The sequence below is a fragment of the Perissodus microlepis genome, chromosome 20, assembly GCF_051167445.1.
Source record: "Perissodus microlepis isolate ML-2025 ecotype Zambia chromosome 20, ASM5116744v1, whole genome shotgun sequence".
In the NCBI taxonomy this organism is placed as follows: Eukaryota; Metazoa; Chordata; class Actinopteri; order Cichliformes; family Cichlidae; genus Perissodus; species Perissodus microlepis.
Window position 1 is genome coordinate 23,266,228 of NC_140480.1, and position 19,437 is coordinate 23,285,664.

A 19,437-nucleotide genomic window follows, 5' to 3' on the forward strand; every position below is an offset into this window, starting at 1 on the left:
AAGTGTTTTTAAAGTGAAATATAAAGTGCTATATAAATAAATAAATGATAAATGATGATGATGATAATCTCAAGCAGAGCCAGGCTCAGGGGAGGGCAGCCGGAAGTGGTTGTGGGTGAACGGGAACAGGACAGGATACAAGACAAACCATGGAAGAGAGCCAGAGATAATGCATTCATGCAGAGTGGTGTATAAACACATGAGTGAGTAAAAGAGGTAAGTGAAAAAGAAACACTCAGCACATCATGACCCGGAGCCTAGGCCTATTGCAGGTAAGATTCAGTGTCACTTGATCCAGCCTTAACTATATGCTTTATCAAAATGGAAAGTTTTGAGCCTAATCTTAAAGGTGGAGAGGGTGTCATAAAGATCCTCATAACTAGCATTTATAATTATCAATAAATATTAAATAAATGCAGATCGGCTCTGCCTTGTTTCTTTTGAGCTTGGTTTCAATCTCTGTTAGTTTAATCATATCTTTTAAAAAATATATATATATATATATTTTGCTATTGTTAGATTATTTTCTTACAGTGTTATTATTTGTGCTTGCGGGTGCAAAGCGCACAGGCATAAATACCCAGTTAGGCACATAATGCATTCACATTTATCTACGCCTTGAGTGGTCTTACTGACACTTAAAACACTTTATCTACCTCTCATGCAATTAACCTACAATGTATGCCTCTGGACTGTGGAAGAAAGCCCACTCCAGACACTGTGGAGGTGGTGTGAAAGGCCTCAGCTAGGATTTGAACCAGGAAACCTGCTGTGACCACTCTATCACCATGCCGGGCTTGACTCTTAACGGCATAATTAAAGCTTAGATGCATTTAGGACCCCTAACTGATAACAATAATAACAACATGTTAAAAAAAATAACCATTATTTAATAAAAATGGTTGTTGCAATGTGTTTTTTTTTATTATTCTTAAAGCTTGCATGTTAAACACATGTCAACGAGCTTATTCTGCAAATGCAAGGAAGCTTATTCTTTTGATGTAACAAAGACATACCAACATTAGCTTTTTATTTAAGACAAAAAAAGAAAACAGTATAAAACAAAATGAACATGCCAAGACAAACTGGTTAAATATATTTACATATATAAAGTCAGAAACACAACATTATGGTTTCTTTTTTCTTCATTACTTTCAGCGCATTGATACGCAGTTATACAGAACTGGTATTGCTGTACTGATTACTCATAAAATAAGGTTTAACCTTAGGCCCAGTCAATATTATAAATTTGCTGAACCAAATAAGTTAACATGATGGTTGAAAAACAAGCAAATTCATATTTTGAAATGCCCATCTCAAGGTACTTTGAGATAATAATTCAAAGTGTGCTGCTTAATCAAGTCATCCCAAAAATACTAATTTCTTTTTTTGGGGGGGGGGGGTTAAATCCTCATTAGCAGCTACAGGAAATGTTAAAACAAAGGTAGAGAAACAGAGTTCACTCACTTTTTTCCCCCTGTCTGCTCTGCCAGTTATTACTCACCGTGCTCAATAAAGACATGTAATAGCATGTATAAGTTGATGATGATGAACACATTTTATGAATAATCAATGCAGAAATTCCAGTTGTTCTTAACAGTCTGCAAAATTGCCAAAATACATGCATGTCAGTCTCCAAAAATGGGACAGGTGCTGCAGATTTTTTTCATGAACTTCACAAACTTTTACTTGCAGTAGTAGTACAAGTGTGTAGTTGTGTCATAGAAACAGAAGTGTGTGCACACAGTGAGTTTTTCTCCACACTTTACTCTCATTTTGTAGCCCTCCTGAGCCATGCTACTTTTCAAAAATAGTCACCACAGACCTTTAGATCTGCTGTCACCTTTTTCTTTGGAAGTGGTGATATTTTATTGTTTTCCTAGAGCAGGACTGATTTTTTTTAATGCCTCCTTTTCAACAGGCTAGGATTCCAGAGTTTTTCCTGAAATAAAGAAGCTGAAGTAGCAAAGGTAATGATGAGCAACCGTTCAGATTGTGTCATTACTGTTTGCTCATCCCAAAACTGAACCATAGCTGTCCTGTCGCATTGTCAGGCCCACTCCATTTCACTGCCCTGCAGGTCCGTGTCAGGGCTGGATGGGGGTGTGATAAGACTGGGCTGCAATGGCACAGTTTCCCCAGAGTCTTCCCCTCCTACGGCAACACAACTCTGATGCACTCCCACAAGGCGTAATACATTTGACCCTGTTGTGAATGCTGACAGTCTCTGGGCTAGAGCCCGTGATGCCATCCTGAGCCCCCCTGCTCTTTTCCGTCTGGCTGATGCAGTAGCTACTTGACGAGCTCCAGCCAGTTCAGTCAGGAAACCCAGGCTCTGGGATGGAAGGCTGTAGACATGCAGGCCTCGGAAAAGTTCTGGCAGCGGTCGGAAACTACCTGGGGGCTCAGGTGGGAGGGATTCAAATTGCACCAGCATAAACCGTTCGCCAGCGCGGCCCTGTAAGTAGTCTGCTAGAACACAGCTCAGTGAAGCACTGAAAACATCTGCACAGCGAGAAGACCCAGGGTAATCTCTTCCTGCCTCTTCTTCTTCCACATGTCTTTTCCTCTCTGAGCGCTGAGCTCCCCATTCTTCAGCCTTTGTCCAGGAGGCCTGGGTTAGGACTAGCACCACTTTGCCCCCTTGCCTTTGTAGCTGATCAAGTTGTGAGTGGAGCCATGGCACAGGTCCCAGCATGCTGAGCTCAGCGTGGCTCCACAGGTCTAGAGACACACTAAAGCCCAGTGATTGGAGAGATGAGCCCAAATGACACAACAGCTCTGGCAGGCAAGGGTTATCATCAGGTGGGTACAGCAACACAACATGAACACCGCCCACAGCCCCTGAAATAGCAGATGTCAATGGCTACAATCAGTATTTGATCAAAGAAATCTACAGAGAATTATCACTCAAATCAAGATTATGGCATAAAAGCCAAGTAAGCTTGGAAACAAAAACATGAAAACAAGGAATGTGGAAATACTGGTGGCCCAGTGTGAAATTAACGTCAGGCTTTCTCCTACCTTTAACGTCTTCGTCTTTCAGCCACTTCCAAACATAGCCTGTATGGAAAACAAAGATGCCTTCAAGATATTTTCTAAGAACACTCATTCAATTATTCTGTTTTTCAGTGACACTCGAACTGGAAACTGACCTTGTAGAATCCCTTGTATCAAATACGCTCCCAGTATTGCTAAACACACGAGTAGTAATCCAATGATGAGCACCACGCTCCATCGCAATCGAGATGCTGTAAAAATATGAAAATATGAAACTTTAATAAGGACATGGAATGTTATATAAAAGGTCACTATGTAGTTACTTATTTGTTACATAGTAATGAAAGAAAGTGGGATTTTTTAGATGTTGCTTGAAAAAAAATAAATTAATCCATTAATCTAATAGATAGTAATGCAGTCTTACTGGCAAACGGACACTGGGGCTCTAAGAGTGATTTTGTCCCGTTAATCTTCATCTAAAAAAATAAAGGCAGACGTTTATGTTAGCACAGTCTGTACAGTGATAAAATTATTCATGAAACTGTGAATGCATTTATGTTTGAAGCATCACCTGAACACATAGCAGAGGGTGAGATGGCACATTGAACTCTCCGGTTTGCTGAAGGGTTCAAAGAAAAGTCATAGTCAATCACAGCCAATAAAGAGCGATAAAGAACAAAGAGAAGATTCATCACTGATCCTTTTGACTTCAGTGAACCATCATAACAGAACAAAATGCAGCATGTCATTCAAATCAACAAATGCAACTGACAGAGGCTCTTCACGCATCACCTGACTTGCATTTTTATTTTCTGTCGTTCGCTTGCAGCCAGTTGAAAAAACTTTTGTAAAAGCTTTGTTCCCACACATTGGGGCACTGGATGATGCGCAAACATTAAATATTTCAAGGATTAAAAGAAACAAAACAAAAATAGAAAGTTTGCATTCTCAAGACATTTAGAAAACATCTGTTACAAATTGTTTTTCATCTAGTTCTGATATTGTAAGATCACCGTTCATGAATGTGATCTCTTTTATGTGATCATGATAAAAGAAAGCGTCATGGCTTCACATTCCCCATGGTTCTGCTTTTTAAGCATGTCTAAATTTCTGGTGTGTTTAAATCAACCTTCTGGTAATTTATTGGCTAATCCAGTCATTTTAAACATTCTAGTTTAAAACTGTATTTTTAGAGTTGAATTAAAAATCCCCCCCCCCAAACTGAATTAAGCCTTAAAACTTCATGTTGAGACTTCAAATTCTAGTACAACTGAATATCTATTTAAATGTTGGACACATTCTTTCTTTTCTTTGTTTTTTCTTGAGGTGAATCAAGCTTGGAACTGTTTCGCCATTCTTCTGTAGATATCTGTTTGTCTGAGTTACGTAAAAGGGCAGAGGATGGTTTGAACTGAGTGACTCTTGACAGAGATATTTCAAGGCAAACAAGGCAGCTCTGTATGAAGTTAAGCCCAAAATGAGGAAGATGGTCAGAAATAAGACTCCAGTTATTAAAATAATCTTAACTGACTGTTTGCTGTCTGCTTTGTTACATTTGGAAGAAGGGAAAAAAAATCCTATTTGCTTCTTTGTTTCTGCGTTTTTCTGACTATAAGGTTTAAAGTTTATTTTTGGTGCTAACAATGCATTGTTTTTCTGGAGACACAGTGAAAAGAAGATATTGACTCATAGCAGTCATTTCTAAAATTATAACATAATTTTGAGCTCATGAAAACTACATTACATCACACTCAGTATTTTTGCTGTTTTTACCAAGTATCTGTTGCTTCGTTCATCCCATTTAGCTTGTAGTCTCTGTCTGGAACCCATCACCTCTTCACACTGGCCTCCCACCTGGTCTTTCTTGCACAGCCACACCTCTGCTTCCAGTATACACGGTGCACTTACATTCCAGATCAGCCCTATGCCACCATCCCTCAGCTGAGACTCCACCAAAGTTGCAGACACACTGTGCTGCATATTTTCGAGTGCACCTAAAAAAGAAAAAACCCAACAACAACAACATGCAATTCTCCATGTCTGAAAATTAATGTCCCATGCAAATGTCTTCTGAAGTTGATGTCAGGCAACACCATTTACCTTCATTGTTTTTGAAAGGGCAGATTTGTGTTCTTAATGATCCCTTCCACCATGCCTGTAAATAATTTTATATTTATTATATTATATATATTTATGTATTTATGTATTTGCCAATAGCTTAGCTGTCACTTAATATTTTAGCTTACCTGGAAGCACAGGCATGGTGCAACAAAGTCTGATGGAATGACCACCTCATCCTTCCCTTTGGGCTGCCAAAGATGAAAACAAAGTTAAACAAATAAACATGCATGATGCTGATTTTGCATTACCAGAACAAAATATTGACCCACCCATTCATGCTGTTCTGCAGGAATTTTATCCCAAACCATCTGCCATGTGATCGCATCTCCTTGTCTGACATCAGCTTTTACAAGTTGCAGTTTGACATTCCTCCCCTGATCTTTCACACAGAGTCTGGGACCTTAGTTTCAATAGTCATAAATTAGAACTTGGCTGGATCAACTCACTCAATGGTGTAAAACCATTTTTACCAGGCCTGCATTTTACTCCTGGGTTTTGAAAGTGTCTTACCACATTCCTTTATAGTTCCGTTAGGCTCCTCATCACAAACTGAAAAACAGAGGGTGTAGTAAATGTTGGGTAACACTGCTCTACAATTCATCATATTTTTGCTCCCATTAACTTAAACTCACCATTTTTTAAAGAGGGAAGTGTCATATTTTGACTCTTTGAGTCTACACTGACCATAACAGGACTGCCGAACTGCACTTTTTCTCTCAACAGCAGCTGGAAGTGCAGGAAATATGTAGTAAACTTTAAAACATTTAATTGTATATAGTAAAGATTGAGTTTATGAGAATGCAGAGAGTCTATCCATAATGGAGAAAGTATTCATATCTGTTACTTAGGCAGAAACATAAAAATAGAACAGTTTAAAACAACATCCTTAATTGAATATTCAACTCAAGTGAAGCGCAAAGTACAAATGAGGTGTGATCCCCCCCAAAAATAGTGCACTTGTTAAGCAACAAAATATCTCTAATTAATGGTTGATAGTCTGAGCTCCAAAAGAGCAACATGGGTCCGCCCCCTTGTGGGCTCCAAGAGGTGTGGGGTTGTGCCGTGTCCGGGGGTTTGTGTTTTTTAATTTGTGTGCGAGTTCTGGTTTCTGTCTGCCTTTCTTTGTATTGGGTGCTATGTTTGCTTGCATTATTTACTTTGCTTTTAGTACTTGTTGGTTTAATTCTAGTTACTGTTTGTATTTCATAAGTTTACTGCACCCTTCAGTGCCTCATTTGTCACTGTTTAAATTAGTTGCTGTCATGTCTTGTTACCCTCCGTGTTTAACTGATTACCTCATATGTCTATAAATACCCCTAGCCTTTTGTTTAATCTTTGTATTAATATCCTCTTCATGCTTGTTTCCAGTTATTTATTTAACAAGCAACTTCCTTATAGAATTTTGCAACAACCTAAAAAAAAAAGAAAAAAAGTGTGATGTGTTACTTATTCCCTGTTATTTGAGGCTCGTTGAGGCGCAATTCCAATCTATGCTTACTTGTGCTACTATCTGGACTGGAACCGAAGAAGGAAAACCTAAACTCAGATGTTCGAAATGTGAAAAATTGACACTATTTTGCCATGTTTAATAGTTAAGAGTTTGTTGTTTGAATGATTATGACATTTTAAATGTCTCTTTCATGTAGTGAAACAAAACAAACATAGTCTCCAACCCCACAGACTACTTAATTAATCCAGAATAAAAACAAATCAGACAATAAATAATACCTTCACTCTTTCCTAATGTTACCTTATATGTCGACTTGTCAACAGTGGAGTTGCTTTGTTTAAAATAGAGTATCTTCCAACAGTCTAATGCTCCCGGGACACTAAAATGCACTTTCACAAAATCTGTAATATAGAGAAAAATGCCATGGAAAAATATGAGGTTACATTTTTTGTGCTTGAAGCACGTGATTCTAACTGCTGACAAACTCAGACACTTTGTTCTGCTGTTTGACACACACACCTTCTTTTTCGCCGTCATCACCCGACTCCTCAGAAACATCCGTCACGATACCCATTTCGTCAGCTTGGATCATCATCATGTCAGCAACATTAAATACAACATTAGTTCATGACATGTGACAGGTTAACAAGCTCGACAGCTATGATAAGAAAGCAGGAAAACATTTTAACATTAAGAGCGTCGCCATCAAATATGATGCTTGACATCATTATGAAATGTGCATCCCAGTAGTCTCTCAAAATGATTTATGGCAAAGCTACCTTGTAGAGTGATGGTGACTTGAAGGCAAAGACTGCAGTTCTGTTTGTTTGAACAGCAGAGAACACTTTCGAGCTGCAACTGTGTAACATCAACTTTACTGTATGGATCAGGGAAGTCATCAGAAAACGGAGCTGTGAAAACAAGAGTGTTTCTGCTTTAGACAAACAGGTTTATTTGGGATTGAGATGATAACAGTGAGAGTGGATGTGCAAGTAATGATCATGCTGCTACCTTGATCCACATGGCAGTCAGTCAAACCCTGAAGAAAGAATAAAATGTGAACGAGAGTTGAATGAATCACATCTAAAAAGCACCACTGATGTCAACAATTGTAAGTAAAATGTCTGGTAAATAGTTTTTTAAAAGTATGCAGGATATGCTAAGTTAAAAACTTTCAATTCATCACACAACTGTAGTGAGCAGCTTCAGATATATGAAAGCCTGATTCCAAATATTTTTATAATAACATTTTGGTTATTTAAAAAAAAAAAACAATTTTATGCATTTATATTTCCTTTGTTCTGTCTATTTTTATTGTTATTACTTTTCTCTTGCAGTAGTAGTAGAGTAATTCTTCTACAATATCTTGCTTCCCCTTGTTTTGGCTGCTCCATTTAGGGGTCACCGCAGCAAATCCTCTGCCTCCATCTGACCCCATCCCCAGCACCATCATCCTCTTTTCTGAATATTCAGCATCCTTTGCCCACTTTATCAACTCTCTCTGCTCTTCACATGTGCAAACCAACTCAACTTTGCCTATCCAAAGTACTTTACCTGAGTTCCTCCTTTGATGTATTATTTTCTAATTTTGTCCATCCTGTTCACTACCAGTGGAAATCTTCAGCTCTACCTCCACCTCAATTTCTTGTCTTTTTTAAAACATTATATTGGAGCTTTTGCCTTTATTACAGTGATGAGTAGACAGAAAAGCAGAGAGAGAGAGTGGGGGATGATAGCCTCGGGTTGAAGCTAAATGCAGGCTGCTGTATTTTGCTTCCTGCCTCATGGTCACCTGCTCACTCTGGGAGCTACACTGACATCTGGCATCAGAGCCACAGACCACAGGAGGTCTCACTACCAAATTAATAACCTTCCCTTTCACTCTTGCTACCATCCTGTACTATCCGCTACTACCACAAATCACCCTGACACTTATCTCCACTCACTCCAACCTGCCTGCACTCTCCTTCACTTCTCTGTTGCTTTGGATGGTTGAACCCGGGTATTAAAACCAGTCCACCTACACCTGTCTACTTCTCATTCACACACATGTATTCTTTCTTGCTTCTACTAACTTTCATTCCTCTTCTCTCCAGTGCAAACCTTCTCCTATCCAGCTTCCCCTTCTTTTTGCTCCCTACTCTCACTCATCTGTGAGCATCATAGTCCACGGAGACTCCTGTGTGATCTCATTTATAAGCATGTCCATCACCATCGCAAACAAGAAGGGGTTCAGATCCCATAACGAATGAAATCCCACCACCAGCTTGAACCTATCTGTCACTCTCCATCACTGTTTCTCTCCTGATATGTGTCCTGCACCACTCTCTGTTATTTTTGCCCACATCTATAGAATTAAAGAGGATCCATACTCCTCCTGTCATCACTATATTAACTCTTATCTGATGCTACTGCAATGACTTATTTGCTTTCATTCCTGCCTGCACATTTATGTTTCGGTGTTGGATTTAAAGGCTTATGTTTCGTTGTATCCTTCTATGTATGCTCCGTGTTTTTGCTTTGAATGCTTTTATCTCTGCTCTTTGTTTGACAAATCAGCAATGCCAATGAAAATGTCATGTCGATGTCAATGATGTTCACTGCTGCTTAAAGTCAAGGAATAAAGACAGTTAAGATTTATGTAAGTAATGTTACACACTGCATCATGTGCATGAATACTGCCATTTCTGACACAATAGTTTCAGGGAAGTCAAGCTACCTTCCACGGAATTGGAGTGGCGGAGTAAGGCGCCAGACTCAGGTAGATGAGTAAATAAGTAATGAACATCTGACTCAGGACAGGGTGTCTCTTATCCTAATTTTCCAAGAAGACGACGTTTGCACAGTAAATTTTGTTCCCTTTGCACCTACATTATTTTTTTTTAAATAGATAGCAATAACAAAATTTGGTAACACACTTTTATAGTTAGATCACTTAAATCACTAACCGCCCATAACTTGCGTTGTTTTTATTAGTGTCTGACCTGATAATGACGCTATAGTAGACATAATACAAGCGCTACAAGCTTAAAACTGAGCAGTCATAAATACTCTCGCCCCATAGAGAAGAGTCACTCTTTAACCGCTTGATTCCAAAAGAAACATTTCTCAGTTCCCAGGATCCCCACTTACCTTGCTGCAGGTGAACTCAGGTGTGTCTTGGTCAAAAATCTCCAGCGCGCCTGCCGACACGAACAGCCAGAAACACAGCGATAACAGCAGGGAGATCACGTGTGGCACCCACCGGCGTGTGAGACCCATATTTTTGGAGTGCGCCTGGCACAAGCCCTTTCACTCCGACGCACGTCTCCTGCTCCACGGCTATGCTCCCCTCCTCACGGGACACATAAAAATCAGAGCTTCTTATACTTAAAGCACCGAGCTCGGCAGGACGAGAAAATCGCGATCATGTCTAGCTCGACAGTAGCGACGCGTCGTGAGGCTCCTGGGATTTTGTTTCACCGCCCTTCCTGATAACTGAATAATCTGGAGTTGGGCGTGTAGCTGCGCCACCTGCGCAGGTTTGATGGGAGGAGGGGGCAAAGCTGTCAGCTGCAACGTGAGTTTCTGCAGGGCTGGTGAATCATTCAGCAACATAAACATAAAGCGACACGCACACCAAATTATAAAAACAAACCTGCTTGGCAACATGACTCACACTGATTGTTGTGAAGAGAGAAAGTCAAAAAGTAACGAGAAGCTGATCAGAACAAAAGTCTGTTTCTTTTTCATTATCTTAAACGGTCACAACAACCACGTGTTTGCCAACATTTTTATGGTCTATTTTTTGTTTATGTTCTTTGAGAGTTTTTTGCAACAGATTGAAAACAGTCATAATGAGTCAGCGGGCAGAGTTTCATTATGTTGCTCAGTTAAACTTTGCCATCATCGTGACAATAATGATGTAGATGGATGCTTTATGGTTGTTGTTCTTGTTTTTTTCACTTGCAAGCTGCTTACTCGTTTTTTCCGTTTTCCTTTAACTTCTCTCTAACTGAACATGCCAATTTGGTCCACTGTGTGTTAGATTAGTAATCTTATCAAGAAAACTGAAACACCTGCACTAACAAACTCTTTCGTTTCACTTCTCATTTTATGGCACCTGAAACATGACCAACATTGCTTGTTTAAACTACTAAGACCCGAACTCTTTCATGGCATGCATTTTTAATTTCTCTTTGATATTTGGGCATATTGGGACCCGATGAATGTAAAAACAAAGAATTAACAGATTTTTTTTTTTTTTACCTGAATTTTGTTTTTAAGAGTCAATATTGGGTTTAAATAACCCAATATTGATGTCCACATATGTGGACGCCAGGTCCTAGGAGGTTAAGAGAGATATGCAAACCATGCAGATGCATATATACATTTGTCTACCACATATTACCAGAGTAAATGCCCTCCTTTGCAGTTTAAACAAAATGATACTAGCTAGATATGTAACTTGTTTGATTTACGTATTTATTTTATGTATTTATTTATGTAACATTATAAAATTGTGGCTTTATTGCAGCTACAGTATTACATCAAACTACCCTCCAGAGGTCTTGTAGGAATCTAGAAGCTTACATGGAAACCTTCGTGTTTTCTTTGCTGTGGGTTGCTAAATCATGCAGCAGACGTTTACTTCACGATTAATCCTGTCTAGCAAGTCTGTCACTCAAGCTCCTGCTCGGTGTTGTGCTGCCGTAACTCAAATGAACAAACAACTTATTATATGAAGTTTATAAAACAGGCGACACATACAGAAAAAAAAAGAAATTTCTGCGATTAAAGAGATACTTTGTCAAAGTAATTATTTTGTCAAGCAGTCTGTTTTTATTCAAAACATATTCTTATAATGCAAACAGTGCCGCAGGCTAATGTCACCTTAAAATACTTAGGAAGGGAAAACAGCTTCAGGGAATAACTAGTAAAACTGAACAAACACTTCTTCAAAGGTCAATCACTTTTGTCTGTAGATCCAGACGAGATGTCACTTTTCTGTTTAAACTCACTTTGCATAATGTTCACCGTTGAAGTTCATAAAACTTCTGCAATAAATATAAGACATGGGAAAGTACCACAGACACGGTGTTCTTGTTCTAATGCTCTGAGATTTTGAGGTAACCACTGCACTACATGTTTTCCGTTGGATAATTTGAATAATACTGGCTTTATCTGTTTCTGTCTCATTGAGTCCCCCAGCCAAGTCTTACCATTCATGTTCATTTTTCGTTTCCATTCATTAAATAACAAGCATAGTGAAAAACACAATGGGGGAAAAATACAACAACAAAAAAAAGGCCAAAATGTTAATTATTCTTCACTTTTAAAATGCAGGAGGTAGTATGTGTGCAAAAAACACACTTGTAGACACAGCTGTAGAAGTAGCCCCAGTCATAAATAGGAGTTATTACTACAAAAAGCTATCAAACCCACTAAAGGCCAAAAAGATAAACACATGAATGCAGTTATACACTGTAAAAAAAAAAACTGTCAAATTCACGGTAAAATACCGGCAGCTGTGGTTGCCAGGAATATACCGTGTAAAAAATGTGGAATCTGTAAAAGACAATACGGTATACTGGTTTTGTAACCCTAAATTTTAAGGTAGACAACATATTATTTTACCAAAATCATGATAGAAAAAAACAAATATATTTGTCAATTATACAGCAATTCGATGTAAAAAATGCAACTTTCCATAGCTTTTTACGGATATTTGCAGTAAAAAAAAAGTTAGAATATAATAATATTTACAGTAATTTGTTGTTAATTTAACAGTAATAGGATAGACCCTATTATTGTAAATAACTGTAAAAATAACAGAAATATGTTAAACCTTATTAAAACCTTTGACAGTAAAAAACACAGTGAAATTGTATAACAAATTACAGCATTTTATTTTGACCAGATACATTTTGCGGTAAATTCCTGGCAACCACAGCTGCCGGTATTTTACCGCTAAAAATACAGTACAATATGAGGAACATAAATGGTTTACCGTACATTTTACATTTGCAACCGCTAAATATAGAAAAATCTAAAGATGCTCATATATAACCAAGGTAGTGAATATTACTGATAAACAATGAGAAAATTTGACATACCATTTGAAAACAGACTAAACATATCATTTTCTCTATTCCTACAAAACAGCATAGATCTTGAGAATACAGCATGTGTCCATATATGTGGCTGGTAATCCATGGAGGAATGAATAAACATGAAACAAAATATTACCTGCCCCTGACCTATCAACAGTAATGAGTCACTGGGTCCTGCCTTGGTGAAGGAAAGGACTCAGTGGAGTTTCTAATGTGCATGGTGTCGAAGATACAAGCTCTGCAGGAGTACTTCAATGTCTGTCAGGAGTTCACTTTGGACTGGCAGGATCCCCTCTGCAGCAAAAAATGGACAAAGTTTGATCAGTGCTTGAGCAAAATGCACAGAAATGAACAAAACGTGCTGCCAAAAACAGATCTAATGATAAATGATTTCTTAAGTGTAAAATATACAGTTCGTAAAGGATAGCTATTGTCAAAATGCAACCTGGGCCGTTTTTTTTTTGTTTTTTTTGTTTTTACTGTAAACGAGACAAACATATATATAAAAGCATAATTATGACAAACGAGCCGTTTTTGAGATTGACCGTGATTTTGTTTTGTGGTCAATAGCCAGTGAATGGGAATACTAGGGGGCCGGGGCATAAATTTGAGCGCATCAAAATCGATACAGTAAAAAAAAACAAAAACAAAAAAAAAAACAGCCCAGGTTGCGTTTTGGCAATAGTTATCCTTTAAATCTACTTATGTAAAAGTGATACATAGACAACGCAGCCCTAATCACAATCATAATTTGTTGGAAAACGTATTTAAGTTTCCTATTGATTTATCATAGAACTTGAAGTTAACGGCTGAATGCATGGTGATGAGACCTATCATTCAATCTACATTTTATAGCGTATGAAACTGCTCACCTGGACATGAACCTGAGCTCGGCTGATTAAGATTAGTGTCTCCTGTCCATCTTTCTTTAGCAAAACTTGAATAATACCACTGCTTACCTCTTATTGAATCTTTGGGTGCAGACTTAATTGAAGAGCCTCGTATAAACAGGCAGGGTGTGATGTTTAGGGAAACCAAAGAATACAGGCGCCATCATTTCTGCCAGAAGACTCATGGGGTGCAACGAAGCTTTCATTGTGGACTGGCTAGATACCTTCTGCATTCAGAAAGAAAACAAGAAGGGCATACACCATAAACAATAATAACTGACAAAAATAATGAGACAAGAAATTAAAGTAACAAAATAAGTGCAAATCAAGTTTCCCTGTGTTGCAGTGTAGCTGAATGTTTTTCAACAATTTGATTTACGGTAAAACACGTACCAAATATTTCCAGCCAAGGTTTGTTTCAATCTTCAGCATGTTTTTCCTGCCATTGTCTTGAAACTGTTTCATCTGTCCCTCTCAGTTGATGCTGTTTACAAAAACGAAACAGCAATATTGTAAAGGGAAAAAGGAAAATGAATTTAATGGAAAAAAAAAAGAAAAAAAAAGATTATGACCTGAAATCTCACCATTTCCTGAGAGTCACAGGTCCTTTGAGTATCCTTATGGTTTCTGCTCAAATTCAGTGTCTGAAAAGGGCAGGAACAAAACAAACCTTTTTAATCATAATAAAGACAAAATAAGATTTAGAGACAGACAACAAAGAAATGTGTAAAATATCTTCTTGAATCTGTTTACTTTACTAACCTTGAAAGAGACTCTTGGGTCTTAGCTGTGCCACCACCCTTAAACCTTAAAACAGATGGAGACGATATGCTGGCCTGGCTTGAAATTTCCATATTTGGTGCTGTAAAACAATATCACAAACAATAGATTAATTGTACTTTTTGGACCTTGGCCAAAGCATAATAGAAAAAACAGAAAGCCCTTCATGGCTATTGTGCAATGAAATCATAATACTTACTGGTTTGTTTCCAGGCAGCCAGCAGTTTTCTTGCCTGAACTGGTCTCAGGACAGAGTTCAGATCAGTCTCACTGATGAACTGCAAGTCCTCAGATGTCTCCACTCCTAATGATTGTAGTGCCTCCAGTACAATTTCAAGGATTAAGGCAGACAGGTCCGGCAGCACCTTAGTAATGGAACTCCTTATGCTGTCCCCCATTTCTGAGATGTCTGATAAAAGAATGTGAATAAAGGTCAATTTACACCAAGTGGTACCTTTGGTCTTAAAATATGAAGCTGATCTTGCTTGATACTACACTTTTATACAGTGTTTCGTAAGTACCAAACTAACAGCACCATTATTGTGACAGCACACTGTGTTTCAATGGAACCATTTGGTACCCATACTTCATGTAAGATGTTAATGGATAGAAATCAATTAAGTCAATGATGTTCACACACTGCATCTTTTCTTTTTCCTTTCTCACTGAGTGCAGATGATACTGAGAATAGTATTCTGTCACGTGCACCGACACCAGAAAATAAACACTGTCATTCTTAATCAAAATGAGAACTACTTCACCAAACTCAACAGAGTCAGAGCCCCCTGTGACAAGGAAGTGTCCTTTCTTGTACTGTGTTCCCTTGTACATCATTTCTACTGTGACCTTTGTATTGGTTTCAGTAAAGTCAAACATTTGAACTGCTTCTTGAATGGCTTTACTGTACAGCAGTGAGTAAAATGGAGAACCATCTTTGACTTTCAAGACAGATTGACACAATGACCCTGCTGCAAGATAGGCTTGAAACATCTGATGTCTTTCAGAAAGTGTATGGCAGAGGTTTTTGAAATTTTTCAGATTTCTGGCACACCTCTTGAAATAACTGTGCTTACTTTCAAAGCGCATTGTCCATAATCTTATCAGTGGGCCAAATTTCAGAATCAGTGCTGGGTAATGGCGTAGAAAATGGTGTTTTGGTCTCAGGTTGCATTCTGGGAACAGAGCTTTTCTTGACTCTAAATATTCTTGAATAAGAATATCAAGATATGCTACCTGAGCCACTGAAATTTTCTGAGCACACACCATGTCTACAATATCTTTCAGCTGCAGAGTTAAGTTCCACACATCATCTGTGGGGTCTGTCACTATGTCACCAACTATGAGAGGCAGCAATCGGAAGGAGTTCCAGTTCTGTACAGCCTGTCCTGAGAGTTTAGCTGCTTGAGGACTGACCTCAGATGGCTTTGTAGAAGCATCAGAGGCATGGTAACTAAACTGTTTGATGCGTCGGTTCAGAGTGGAGTAAGTGAACCATGCTTTTTTCTTTATAAAGTATTTCAGATACAGTGCCACATCATAAGCCAAAACTCCCTCAAAGATATCATGACCTAGACATGGTGGCAAGCCTGGCATACAAACGTTGAAGTATTTCAGTGAATTGAACACTGACCTGAACTTCACTCCTTCGACGTCTGGTGTATTGTCAATCTGGAGGCGATCAACAGCAGAGTTGTAGTTCTCTTTGGTACGTTCTGGTCCACACAGATTTGGGTCAGCACCCTGAAATTCAGATTTCGTTATCAGGCAGTACCTGCAGAAGTACTTTGAAGAACTAAAGTTTTCAGTGAAGCCACCAATACAGTGAGAACCCAGATTATCACCAGCAATGCAAAACAAAGTTCCTTTGACTCTAGTTTCATCTGATGCAACAATCCCACTGTCCTCCAATTCTTTCAAGTCTGCCAGTAATTCAGAGAACACATTAGCATGACCAAACTCTTTAAAATCTTTCTCCCTGCACAGTAAAACAAGAGACATGTGATCTGTGTCTGAGCGTACATGAAGTGGCAAGTTTGCCACTGATGCATATACAGCTAATACCTTGTGTTTTGTCCTTGCAGAGCCTAAAGGGTTAACGACTTCAAAGGCATCCTGGTAGAGTACTAGCTTGAGACATGATGGGTTTTGACCAAAAAAATCATTTGATTTAAACAGCTTACTATCACTTATGTCACACAGAACATCAGCAGGAGGCTCAGTAGAGGGCTCTTCTGATTTCTGCCACAGATCAGACTCTAGCAGACATCTCAAAGTCTCTCTTAAAGGCACATAATAGGCAAACCTATCTTTTCTGTTTTCATCTCTCCCTAAAAATATTTTCTTTGGTTCCACATAGTTGAAGGCTTTTTTAAAGGTCTGAGCTCTGGAGTGCACTGTCCTCAATGGCCCGGTATGACATGCAGAAAAAAGATCATAGCTTTTGACAGACTCGCAGACTTTGTTGATGTCCTCCTCTGATAATGATGTGTCATCTTTTAACAGTGATGCAAGTTTACCCAAACTGTATGTCTGTCCCAACTCATGCATGTTCTGCATTTCCTCCACAATGTTCTGTATGGTTGAAGCAGGCAGTAGAAACTGACCCTGCAATTTTAAGTAGAATAGTGAAACGTTTCTCAGAAAAAGATCACAGAATTCAGGGGGCATTTCCATGTTATCTTCATCTGTAATAGACTGTGCAGCAGGCTCGGAAATCAAGGGTACAAAGTCATCTGATGTGGTTGGAACAGATGATGATTGACATGCAGACTCTCTATATAAATCACCAATGCTGCTGTCTGAAAACTGTGTTTACGTGACATGTGAGCAGTAAAAGATGATTTAACTCTAAAGGTATTTGTGCATCCTCTTACTGGACAAGTGACCACGTGTCCTTCCACAATATGGCTCTTCAGATGAGCTATTAACTCTTTAGAGTTCTGACACTGACGTTCACACATCGCCATTGCACATGTAAACGAAGAAACCAGTGACATGGGTGGGGGCAGAGTGTCTTCAGTAAAAATGAGCCTTAAACGCGCCATACCTGGTGTATGTCTGCTTGCAGCCTGCTTCAATACACCAAAAGAAACAACGTGGCTCATTCCGATGCAGTTTACAATGAAGCACGTAGCCCCCTGATGACTGAACTACCTTACCACAGAAATTACAGGTTAACATAACTCCATGTACTTTGGTAATTCCTCCCTAGCAAATTAAGCACGCCAAACACAGAAACTAATCCAGAGCAATGCTTCCCTCGCGACAGTAATGCTAACTCAACTCACAAATGCTAACTAAATTCGCAACCTCACTCATAAAAAACGAACTGCTAAAATTATCTATAAATGCTGGGCTGGTGGATTTTTATAACAGAGATAACTTGAAGGTGCATGTACTTACCTCACCTCGAACTAATTGTAAGCTGCCAGGATGTCTACAAATTCCGAAGATGCTGTGGTCCAAGCAGCAAAAAATGGCGCTAATATACGAGTTCAAAACTGTGTCCGTTAGCGAAGTCAACTTGAGTCTCCTGCATGAAAAAAAGAGCGGTTGGCACACAGCTCAGCAGCGCGCCGCGCTATTGGTCATTTTCAGGTGACGTCATCCCGCAATGTAACGTCGCTCTTTGTTTCTTTAGGAGGAGGTTCGAATTTGATCAGAAGTTACGTCTGCAGACCGCTGCAGCCACGTCTTGCCTTGCTTCCCCTTTTTTTGGTGAAATGGTTCGCTCATACTGCACAATGTTGCTACCAGAATTTTTTTTTTCTCTGCACTTCGAACGTAAAACGCCTGTACACAGTTTACCAGTAGTTTAGCTACCAATCAACAGCGATCACACAAACTCAAAATTTAAGGCGGACCCACTTAAGGTGGTCTGATAATATGGCGTGAAACACAACAACATAAAGTTGTTTTAAAATAATAATTAAAAAAGATTATTGAAATCAATTTTATTCACAACCATGAACTTTATTTTTAACATCTTCTTTTGCTGTTGATTTTTTTTATCAATTCAATTCAATTTTATTTATATAGCGCCAAATCACAACAAAAGTCGCCTCAAGGCGCTTCATAGATACAGAGAAAAACCCAACAATCATATGACCCCCTATGAGCAAGCACTTTGGCGACAGTGGGAAGGAAAAACTCCCTTTTAACAGGAAGAAACCTCCGGCAGAACCAGGCTCAGGGAGGGGCGGCCATCTGCTGCGACCGGTTGGGGTGAGAGAAGGAAGACAGGATAAAAGACATGCTGCGGAAGAGAGACAGAGGTTAATAACAGATATGATTCAATGCAGAGAGATCTATTAATACATAGTGAGTGAGAAAGGTGACTGGAAAGGAAAAACTCAATGCATCATGGGAATCCCCCGGCAGCCTACGTCTATTGCAGCATAACTAAGGGAGGATTCAGGGTCACCTGGTCCAGCCCTAACTATATGCTTTAGCAAAAAGGAAAGTTTTAAGCCTAATCTTAAAAGTAGAGATAGTTTCTGTCTCCCGAATCCAAACTGGAAGCTGGTTCCACAGAAGAGGGGCCTGAAAACTGAAGGCTCTGCCTCCCATTCTACTTTTAAATACTCTAGGAACAACAAGTAGGCCTGCAGAGCGAGAGCGAAGTGCTCTAATAGGGTGATATGGTACTACAAGGTCATTAAGATAAGATGGGGCCTGATTATTTAAGACCTTGTATGTGAGGAGCAGGATTTTGAATTCAATTCTGGACTTAACAGGAAGCCAATGAAGGGAAGCCAAAACAGGAGAAATATGCTCTCTCCTTCTAGTCCCTGTCAGTACTCTTGCTGCAGCATTTTGGATTAGCTGAAGGCTTTTCAGTGAGTTTTTTGGACATCCTGATAATAATGAATTACAGTAGTCCAGCCTGGAAGTAATAAATGCATGAACTAGTTTTTCAGCGTCACTCTGAGACAGGATATTTCTAATTTTAGAGATGTTGCGCAAATGGAAGAAAGCAGTCTTACATATTTGTTTAATATGTGCGTTGAAGGACATGTCCTGGTCAAAAATGACTCCAAGGTTCCTCACAGCGTTACTGGAGGCCAAGGTAATGCCATCCAGAGTATGAATCTGGTTAGATACC

General features: G+C 39.0%; 1 protein-coding gene and 1 long non-coding RNA gene across 4 annotated transcripts; both read right to left on the reverse strand.

The window, feature by feature from the left end:
• Nucleotides 1–526: 526 nt before the first annotated feature.
• On the reverse strand, nt 527–10,154 carry LOC146364556 (interleukin-17 receptor C). The gene is made up of 16 exons (XM_084917948.1): nt 9,704–10,154; nt 7,583–7,610; nt 7,351–7,482; nt 7,091–7,153; nt 6,872–6,972; nt 5,754–5,847; nt 5,632–5,670; nt 5,391–5,521; nt 5,247–5,309; nt 5,101–5,155; nt 4,774–4,994; nt 3,572–3,619; nt 3,425–3,476; nt 3,156–3,251; nt 3,025–3,063; nt 527–2,844 (listed from the first exon to the last, which is right to left on the reverse strand). Exons 1-16 carry the CDS (start codon nt 9,830–9,832, stop codon nt 2,051–2,053), a joined length of 2,085 nt encoding a protein of 694 aa, XP_084774074.1. The 5' UTR covers nt 9,833–10,154; the 3' UTR covers nt 527–2,050.
• Nucleotides 10,155–12,435: 2,281 nt separating this feature from the next.
• Nucleotides 12,436–18,875, reverse strand: LOC146364557 (uncharacterized). 3 transcript variants are annotated; one of them, XR_014798892.1, is made up of 8 exons: nt 17,736–18,875; nt 15,964–16,073; nt 14,533–14,742; nt 14,316–14,415; nt 14,126–14,197; nt 13,947–14,037; nt 13,623–13,780; nt 12,436–12,957 (listed from the first exon to the last, which is right to left on the reverse strand). It is a non-coding gene; the product is annotated as an uncharacterized LOC146364557 (long non-coding RNA). The 3 variants fall into 3 exon arrangements; XR_014798891.1 differs by having other exon boundaries at nt 14,138–14,197; nt 17,741–18,873; XR_014798890.1 differs by having other exon boundaries at nt 14,138–14,197; nt 17,736–18,872.
• Nucleotides 18,876–19,437: the final 562 nt, after the last annotated feature.